This window comes from Mandrillus leucophaeus, unplaced genomic scaffold (genome assembly GCF_000951045.1).
Source record: "Mandrillus leucophaeus isolate KB7577 unplaced genomic scaffold, Mleu.le_1.0 Scaffold1417, whole genome shotgun sequence".
NCBI lineage: Eukaryota > Metazoa > Chordata > Mammalia > Primates > Cercopithecidae > Mandrillus > Mandrillus leucophaeus.
The window spans coordinates 207,182-217,061 of record NW_012101385.1 but is presented as its reverse complement, the minus strand read 5'-3'; the positions used below and the strand labels follow the sequence as shown (position 1 = coordinate 217,061).

Here is a 9,880-nt window from a genome sequence, read left to right as displayed (position 1 = left end):
TTACCCATCACCCTACATGGAAAAGTAGAGTCCATAGCTTTTGAAAAAGAAAAAAATATTGAGTGACTGGACTAGGTGAAGGGAGCAGGGCTGGTCTTCATGGAGAGAGGGATGGCTGATACAATATTAGAGGTACTTCTTTAGACTAGAAAACAGTCTATAATTAAGATACCAAGCAGGAAAACTGAATATATCTAATAACACAGTCAGAGAGCTTAATGTTCTTGAATAACATCCAAAGTGAGAACAAGAGTGTCATAATGGTTTAATTTTGTTAAAACTCTGGAATGTTTGATTATATTCAATATGTATTAATTATAAGCTAATTATATGGGCAAAAAAGTTAAGGTATTTTCAGACTTAAACTGTTGATGGTATAGAGAAATGCAAAAGATGTTTGCAGATTAAAAATTAGCTTAGCTAATTTTTAACAATGTTGCCCAGGCTAGTCTTGAACTCCTGGGCTCTAGTGATCTTCCTGTCTTTGCCTTCCAGTGTGCTGGGATTACAGGGGTGAGCTACCATGTCCAGCCTATAATTTCTTAAAATGTATATTTCTTGCCTTACTTTGATCAACAGAAGCCTTAAAATAAGACCTGGTAAGATGGTTATCACTGACTGGGTCCTAAACTCAGGGAGAAGGATTTCAATGTATCATTGATAGCTATAATATTTGCTCTAGGTTTTTTTTTTTTTTTTTTTAGTACTATCTATCAGGAAATAGAGTATTTCATTTGATTCCCAGTTTGCTAAGAATAATTGTGAACAGATGCAGAACTGTATCAAATATTTTTCTGAATGTTTCTCCTTTAATCTGTTAATGTGTTGAATTACCTTAATTGGTTTTATAATGCTTCATTATTGGGATCTCATTGATCTTTAATCCGTGGTAGTTTGCTTTGTTGTCAGTTGAACTGCTCTTGCTAAGTTAATTAAGTAGTTCCTTGGTCTTCAAGCCAGTTAGTAAGTGTCTTTTCATTAATATCATGAAGTACTGATTACCCTCCTTGTAACACTCCTTGCTCTTAGTTGCTTTGAAATCCTAGTCTCTTGGTTTTCCTCTTCCTTCTGATGACTTCTTAATTTTTCCTTTGGTTTCTTTATCCTCCGGTGTTCCTAAGGACCCTTGGAGTGCCTACCTCTTATAAAATCAAATATGTGTTTATGTTCTCCAAACCTCCACATGTGGTCCAAATTTCTTTTCTGAGCTGCAGGCACGAATATCAAAGTGCCTACTTCAACTTTCCACTTGGATGAGTTTACAGATACTCCAAAATGTTCAAAACAGAACTCATCTTCCAACTTTTCTTCTTTCTCCTACTTTTTGGCTTCTAAACCTATTCTTCCTCCAGTGATTCCCTCAGGTCACAGTACTACATGCATTCAGGAGTGAAAGGAGAGCCTAAATGTCATCAAAGACTCCTCCTCCTTTTTCTAGCCTCCAAATCCATCACACAGACTATTGATTCTTTCTCCTAAATATTTCTCATAGCCATACATTTCTTTCCATCTCTAGACACTAATTTGGCCAAAGCCATCATTCTTCTTATGATATTGCTACATTTCTTCATTTTCATTCAGCTTTTCTCTGTCTCATAAACTCCCTCCTTTCTCTTTCTTTGTCCCTCTCTTCCTTTCCTCTTTCTCATTCTTTCTTCCCTCTCTCTCTTCTTTCTTTCCTTCCTTTCTTGTTTACTCTTTTTCTCCTCCTGTCTTACTATAATTTTAAATATCTGTCCTAAATGAAAATATTTTTGTTCATAGGAAATAACTTACCAGTAGTTCTTTATACAATATCATTCTTAAAATATACACTTTTAAATGTTAATAGAATTTAATTGAGGAGTATGACAGCAACATTAAAAAGGTCTAAGTTTTAAAAATGATTTCATTCATTTTTTGGGTTAATTTGTCTGGCAACACTTGAACACTAATTTCTAGTAATAGAATATCTGTTTGCTGATCATAAACCAAGACACATAATCTGTAACTGTGAGTTCAATTATGATGTATTGGTGGTTTTGTCAAAATAATTGTTCCTAGAATGTAGCACAAATACTTTTGTTTACTCTTTCCTTATTTCATCTACAACAATTTTCTACCTGTCTATTAAGGCTAAATTGGTAGCAATATATCTCTGGCCAAAAAAATAAAAAAATAAAAAAATAAAATAAAATAAAAAAAAGAACATATATAAGACCAAGGTAAAAAGCAAAACTATGTTTAATTTTGAACAAGTTACTCTAAGATACCTGAGGAACATTTAGACTGAAATATCAGTAGGACTTTAATTTCAAAAAAGTAGTTTAGGTTTTAGTGTCTTTTGGATATTATTCTATCAGTTCGAAATATGATCTGAGTTTCCTCATGAAATTCTAAGTATTTTCCAGATCCAAGGCAAATGTCACCTCCCTTTTCCCCTCAACAGTAGTGTTTGTAGTTCCCTTTTCTGATTTAATAGTACATTTGATTCTTGATTCTGTCTAATTGCTTTTTTTTCTGTTTTCACTATTTTATAGACTTCTTAATGCTTTTTTTGTGGTAAATATGTTGCATTTGCATAAGGTCAGAAGCAAAGCAGTCACTTATAAAATATATTCCTTGCATAATAACAACATTATTAGATTATATCTACAGCTTCCTCTGAAAAACAATAAAGATATTTGGATCCAAGTGGTGTAGTATTTCAGGTGAGCAGAAATGTACAAATCAGAGAAGGTGGGCGGGATCTAGCCTATATTTGCATGTTAATATACTTGACTTTATCCTTTCAGTCATTACCACAAGTGGAAAGTTTCAGCCCATGCCAGTGATAAATGGACACAGAAACTGCTGGGTTTAGAATTCAGTAACTCTTTCAAAGAAATGAAAACACTTTCGTGAAGGTATGTGAGACTGCATTCCTTGGTAGATCTTTTGGGATTAAGATCAGAATTATAGTAAAAACAGGCAAAGACTTCCTTAAGTATATGAGACTGTATCCAACAGCAGAAGGTTCTGATCAAGACTGGAAGTGTAATAAAAGCAATGAAGATAAGTATCAGAAATGAATGCTCTTCTGCAATAGTTTGATTGTAAATTTATTAATGACGCAAAGTATTAAAAACTTGGATTTTTTTGGTCTCTGGAAATGGCCACCGAATTGGACAAAATCTTTCTGACTCTGGCAATAGTGGAATTCATCATCGGCATGCTGGGGAATGTGTTCATTGGACTGGTAAACTGCTCTGAAGGGATCAAGAACCAAAAGGTCTTCTCAGTTGACTTCATCCTCACCTGCTTGGCTATCTCCACAATTGGTCACCTGTTGGTGATACTGTTTGATTCATATGTAGCGGGACTTGCTCCACATTTATATGCCACAGATAGAGTAGGAAGACCTGTTACTGTGCTTTGGTACATGACTAATCACTTGACCACCTGGCTTGCCACCTGCCTGAGCATTTTCTATTTCTTTAAGATAGCCCACTTCCCCCACTCCCTTTTTCTCTGGCTGAGGTGGAGGATGAACAGAGTGATTGCTATACTCCTTACATTGTCTTTGTTCTTACTGATTTTTGACTGTTTAGTGCTAGAAATGTTTATTGATATCTCACTGAATATAATAGATAAAAGTAATCTGACTTTATACTTAGATGAAAGTAAAACTCCCTATGATAAACTCTCTCTGTTAAAAACTCTTCTTAGCTTGAACAGTTTTATCCCCTTTTCTCTGTGCCTGACCTCATTGCTTTTTTTATTTCTGTCCTTGGTGAGACATACTAGAAATTTGAAGCTTAGTTCCTTGGGCTCTAGAGACTCCAGCACAGAGGCCCACAGGAGGGCCATGAAAATGGTGATGTCTTTCCTTTTCCTCTTCATAGTTCATTTTTTTTCCTTACAAGTGGCAAATTGGACATTTTGTATATTGGGGAACAACAAGTACACACAGTTTGTCATGTTAGTCTTACATGTCTTTCCCTCGTGCCACTCATTTATTCTCATTCTGGGAAACAGCAAGCTGCGACAGACAGCTGTGAGGCTACTGTGGCATCTTAGGAACTATACAAAAAGACCAAACCCTTTACCTTTGTAGACAGACTTTCCAGAAGCTTTTCTAAGAGAATAACTCAATGAGGAGCATTTGGGGATCACTTCCACTGTGTTTTTGTTTTTGTTTTGTTTTGTTTTGTTTTTCCTACTGGGTTTCTCTAAGAATTTTGGAACATAAATGAAATCCCACCAGGCTGCTTTTGATGGTAATTCACACATTGCTAGTCGATACCATTTTAAAAGTAATCATTTTTGTTTGGAGCATTGGCAAGCAATATTTTAGCCTCACATATTATTTCAAAAAATCTAAATTATTTAATTTTATGTGCAAATGATAGGTAATTGCAACTTGTGGAGAAAAAAGTGTGTGATTCTTTAGAAAGCAAGATAGATTATAAACTTGAATGGGTAAAAGATATACAATGTGGGTAGAAAATCTATTTAAAAACTAAAGTCACAGTAGGAAAAATACAGACTCATAGCTTCAAAGCCAAGCTTTTTTTTTTGTTTTTTTTTTTTTTTTTTTTTTTTTGAGACGGAATCTTGCTCTGTCGCCCAGGCTGGAGTGCAGTGGTGCGATCTTGGCTCACTGCCCCCTCCACCTCCCGGGTTCAAGCAATTCTGTCTCAGCCTCCCGAGTCTGGGACTACAGGCACACATCACCACACACAGCTAATTTTTGTATTTTTAGTAGAGATGGGTTTTCACCATATTGGTCAGGCTCGTCTCGAACTCCTGACCTCAGGTGATCCACCTCTCTCAGCCTCCCTAAGTGCTGGGATTACAGACATAAGCCACTGTGCCTGGCCCCAAGCATTTTTTTAAAATGAAAAAAAGTGGTATATTTTTGTTATTAGAAGTCTTATTGATAACAAGGAAATACGATGATTATATGAGAAAAGGATGATTTGTAGTATGAAAATAAATTATCTTTAAATGGAAACTGGAAACACATGATTTAATGTTGATGTCCATTTAAAGTCCCAAATAATAAACATTTTGATGTTCCCAGGCACTTGCTAATGTTGCTAAATTCTAAGACATGCAATAAGCATTTTCAGAGAGGCAGAAATCAGTTTCTACCATGTTATGTAACAGAACTAAAATTATAGAATTTTATCTCTTAATTCACAATTATACTCACATTGCTACTATAAAAAGATCATAAATACATTTAGAGGATGATTGTGTTTGTGTTCGTTTATGTGACATGCATTTTGTTGCAATCTGATCACTGGATTTCTTAGAGGAAAAAAAGTAACAATGTTAGCCAGGAAGGCACAGAAAGCAAAGTGACGTTGTTTACAGAATGTTGCAGGTTTATTGTAAATTTTAGACAAGCATATGTATACATAGTCCTGCCTTGACTATGATAATCTAAGATTAGATAAGGTAACTATAGGTTGTATATAAGGTTAGGGGTGGGAAATTTTACTAAAAATTTTTGAATATGATGGCATAGATTAAAACATTGTACAGAAGCTGTATAATGAAATTTTTTTTACCAACGAAGGATACCTTTTAGAATTTACTTTCGATATATTCTTTATATTGTGCTAGAGTACAGAAACAAAAATATGCTATTAAATACTGATAAATGCATGCTTGTAAATTAATCTTGATGAAGCTATAGGTGAGGGCACCACTGCACAGCTGTGCCCTGGAGCCAGAAATGATGTTAGAATTATTAATACTTCCCCCTCCCCATATGCATCAACTGAAATTGTAAGTACATCTGAGCTATGTGGTATCATGTATAAATAACAGTGATGATGATAGTTTTAATAATAATACAGAATCTATTTTCTTAGTAATTTGCCTTTTACAAAATAAAATGTACATATATTATTTTAATCACTAATTTAGTATTTTATCAAAGATTATAATCATAATTTTCTTGCCTTGATAAAAGATAATGTGCAAATCAAGTTGAATATATTTTAGACTTAGATATTGAATTTATTTTAAATATTTTTTAATATAAATGACTTAACTTTGTACTATTTACAAGATAACCCAAAACAGTATTTATATTTTATATTTTTGTGTCAGTAAACTTTTCTTTGGTAAGCAATTGATCCAACTCATGGGCAACCTTATTGGTAAATTAATACATGTCTAACTAAGAGTAACACATGTCTAACACTTAGTAGGTAGCAACCCCAGGGAGATGGGACTACAAGGAACAGGGACCTATTCTTCACAATAGAAGCTAAACGAAAGTAAAACTAGTAAAAGCAGCCCAGGACATATTCTGGTTATTGCAATTGATGTATTGTAATCTGTATTTGTTGTGTGTGTGTGTGTGTGTGTGTGTGTGTGTTTTGAGATGGAGTCTTGCTCTGTCATCCAGGCTGCAGTACAGTGGGGTGATCTTGGCTCATGTCATATTAGTAAATATTAAACCTCTTCTCTTCTCTTCTTTTTGAGATGTAGTTTTGCTCTTGTTGCCCAGGCTGGAGTGCAATGGCACAATTTTGGCTCACTGCAACCTCTGCTTCCCTGGTTCAAGCGATTCTCCTGCCTCAGCCTCCCGAATAGCTGGGATTACCGGTGTATACCACCACGCCTGGCTAATTTTTGTATTTTTAGTAGAGATGGGGTTTTACCATGTTAACCAGGCTGGTCTCGAACTCCTGACCTCAGGTGATCCACCTGCCTCGGCCCCCCAAAGTGTTGGGATTACATGAGCCACCATGCCTGGCCAGTAATCTGCAAATTTGAATGGCAAATGAGAGCAAGCTCTGCACCTCCACTTTCTCCCAAAAAAGGCCTTTGTAGGAATTTAGCAGTCACCAAGCCACAATCCAAGAGCCATGCCCAACACATGCACTGCCACATGCACCATGGAGAAGAAAGACTGATGTGATTATGACCTACCCTGGGACGCAGCTGTTGGGGAAAGAGGGAGATTATCACTCATTTTTACAGACTCCCACTAACCTCACTTGTCAAATAAATGCTCATTTCAACATTCTGGGTGTAATCATTGTGGTTATTTCAATGCACACAGTCGGGTAATTTATAGGAGAGGAACAAATAACCTGTTTCAACTGCTGAAATTGGCTTATCTCCAACCCATAGCTCTAGTTCTGAAGGCAAATAAGAGACAAATCAAGTATAACAAGGCATGTTTTCTTAAATCGTACTGCATGTATACATCAGGTAGAAATCCACACCTATACTGATTTCCAAGAAAGAGGAGCACCAGTTTCCTCACTCTCTCAGGTGGTTTATCTGCTATGTCTTAGCAGGTGGCTTTTTCTAGCAAAATCTTGATTAGACAGCATCTTCTTTGAGCCAGGGTCATGCTTTAAGGGGTGTTTTCTTTTTTAAAAATAACTTTCATTTTAGTTTCAGGGGCGCATGTGCAGGTTTGTTATACAGGTAAACCCATGTCATGGGGGTTTGCTGTACAGATTATTTCATCACCCAGGTACTAAGCCTAGTACCCAATAGTTATTTTAGGGGGTGTTCGTATATTCGCACAGTTGTTTTTCTTTCATTCTAGACACCAGATGGTATTTTGTCTAGAGTAGGACATAGATTACTCTAATTATGTAGATTGAAAAAATTGTGATTATTAACTTGGACTTTGAATACAACTCACAGTATATGGGACTTGTGGTTTTTATACTTGTTATTGCATCTTTTATTTTTAGTTTCTTCAGTGTAACTACAAACTCAAATGTTCTTTAATCGCTATCTCCTGACTGACTTGTTTTCTGTGTTTGTCACAGTTAAGCCATGCCTGTCAATGGAGTCTTCTTCTCAATTAGCCTTTATATGACTTACAGAGCATTTCTGAAAACATCAGTGACGTTTTCAGATAGGGCTATCTTGCTTCTTGTGTCACAAAATCTAGTTCTCTAGCCATCTTCAACTCCCTGGGCTAGAAGTAGTTCCTTTTCATGAAGAAAAGTACCGAGCCTCCCCCATCTTGGGTGGCAGACCAGCATGTTCCTTTTGATTCTGTATGATTTCTTGATTGAACTAGAAAGATTACAGAACAGTGCTGGGTTTTTCAGGATTAGAATAGAAATGATTCATAAGTTCATATATGAATGTAACATTTTCTCTAATTTTAAGGAGGTACTTTCTTTTCTTGCTCTGATACTTGTTTCACAGTCAAGCCTTACTCATTTTCTCCTTTTGTGTGCTGCTAGTGGGACTGCCAACTAAGTTAGCACTAATTCATTTAACAAATAGTTATGGAAGACCTACTATTATGCAGGCCCTTTATGTCCTGTGAATTGGAAATATACCAATCAACAACAACAAAAAAGTCACTTATGTGGTTGTTAAGAGAGTTGCTGGCCAATTTGCCAGTCAGCATCAATACTGGCTGAATAGAAACACATTGTCAGAGAACAAGGCAGGCAAAATCCTGTCCTGTCCTCAGAGAATCATAGATTTGCAGCTTTTGCGTAGAAAGATTTTTGCCTGGGTTTGGGAGTCACTGTAAGACATACATCAAGAGCCTCTCAGTGAGTGCCAGCAATGTATTCCAGACCAATTAAGTAATAAAAATCCCTGAGGGTGGCCCACAGGCATCAATGTTTTTTTACAGCTCCCACATTAACTGCAATGTGCAGTAAAGGTTGAAAACCACTGTATTAGAGTTCAAAATAATACAAATAAATTATGTAATATATTTTACTGTGGATATATTTTTATGAGACAAAGGATTTTACCAAAGGAAGAATTAATGAAAAGAATTTCCCTCCTACTCTCCGTCTTATTTTTTTTGCTATTTTCCATCTTTTTTACTATGTTTTTCATTTCAGTTGATAAGAGCTTATTCGGAATCAAATAGCCAGGAAGGCATTGGAAACCAAGCTCAAAAGTTCAGTAAAACAGCTCAGATAGAGGAATAACTTTGGTTTGTTTGCATACGCTTTTACATAATTGTGTAAAATCATCTCCCTTTTTGTCTATTTCTTTAAGAAATCCTAAAAGCTTCAAGACCCAAGCCAACTGTCATTATCTTCATGAAACTAGAATTAGTTATTGGCCATAGATTTTATAACACCCTCCTCTGTGTTGTAATTACATTTTGATCAAACTTTGATTACATTCAGTAGTAAAAGCACAATTTAATGTTGCTTTTTTTCACTACTCTGTGAGCTTTTTGATGCTTCTTTTTATTACACTTAATTCATCTAAAGTAGAATCGGAAATATGATGGAGTTTAATGAAACAAATGAATAATACACATATTATAGAGGTTATTTTTAGATAGTTCTTTTAAAATTAAAATATTCAAATCCAAATGGTATTGACTTTCAGTTGAGGAGGAAATTACAAATCAGTGTAAAGAAATCTGCTGGGTATTTGCATACCTGACTTCGCCCTTCTAGATGTCCTCACAAATTGGAAACTGCTGACAGTACCAATGATAACTTGGCCCATTTACTATATTTACTGTTTAACTTGTAAGTCAGTAGCTGATTAAAAATAATGTTAAAGTTTTTTTTTTTAAATTAAGATATGTGAGACTGGATCTTCTTGCACATATTTCAGGCCTACTAGTGAGATGAATATTAAAAAAACCAGAAAGATATTTTGTGAAGATAAGTGAGATGGCATCAAACAGAAGATCATTCTGAGTTACTGTAAACATTTTAAATATAAATCTGAAAATCATCAAGTTGGATATTACCCTGCAACATTTTGACAGCAAAAGTATCAGTGAAACATAGTATTAGCTTTCTGGATTTGCTTCTACAGAAATGCCACCTGGAATTGGAAATACCTTTCTGATAGTAATGATGGGAGAATTCATAATCTGAATGTTAGGGAATGGGTTCATTGTACTAGTTAACTGCATTAACTGGTGAGGAGTCAA

General features: G+C 35.4%; 1 protein-coding gene across 1 annotated transcript; it reads left to right on the top strand.

The window, feature by feature from the left end:
- Positions 1–3,130: 3,130 nt before the first annotated feature.
- On the top strand, positions 3,131–4,075 carry LOC105535125 (taste receptor type 2 member 42). Its single transcript, XM_011974133.1, has one exon. It carries the CDS (start codon positions 3,131–3,133, stop codon positions 4,073–4,075), a length of 945 nt encoding a protein of 314 aa, XP_011829523.1.
- Positions 4,076–9,880: the final 5,805 nt, after the last annotated feature.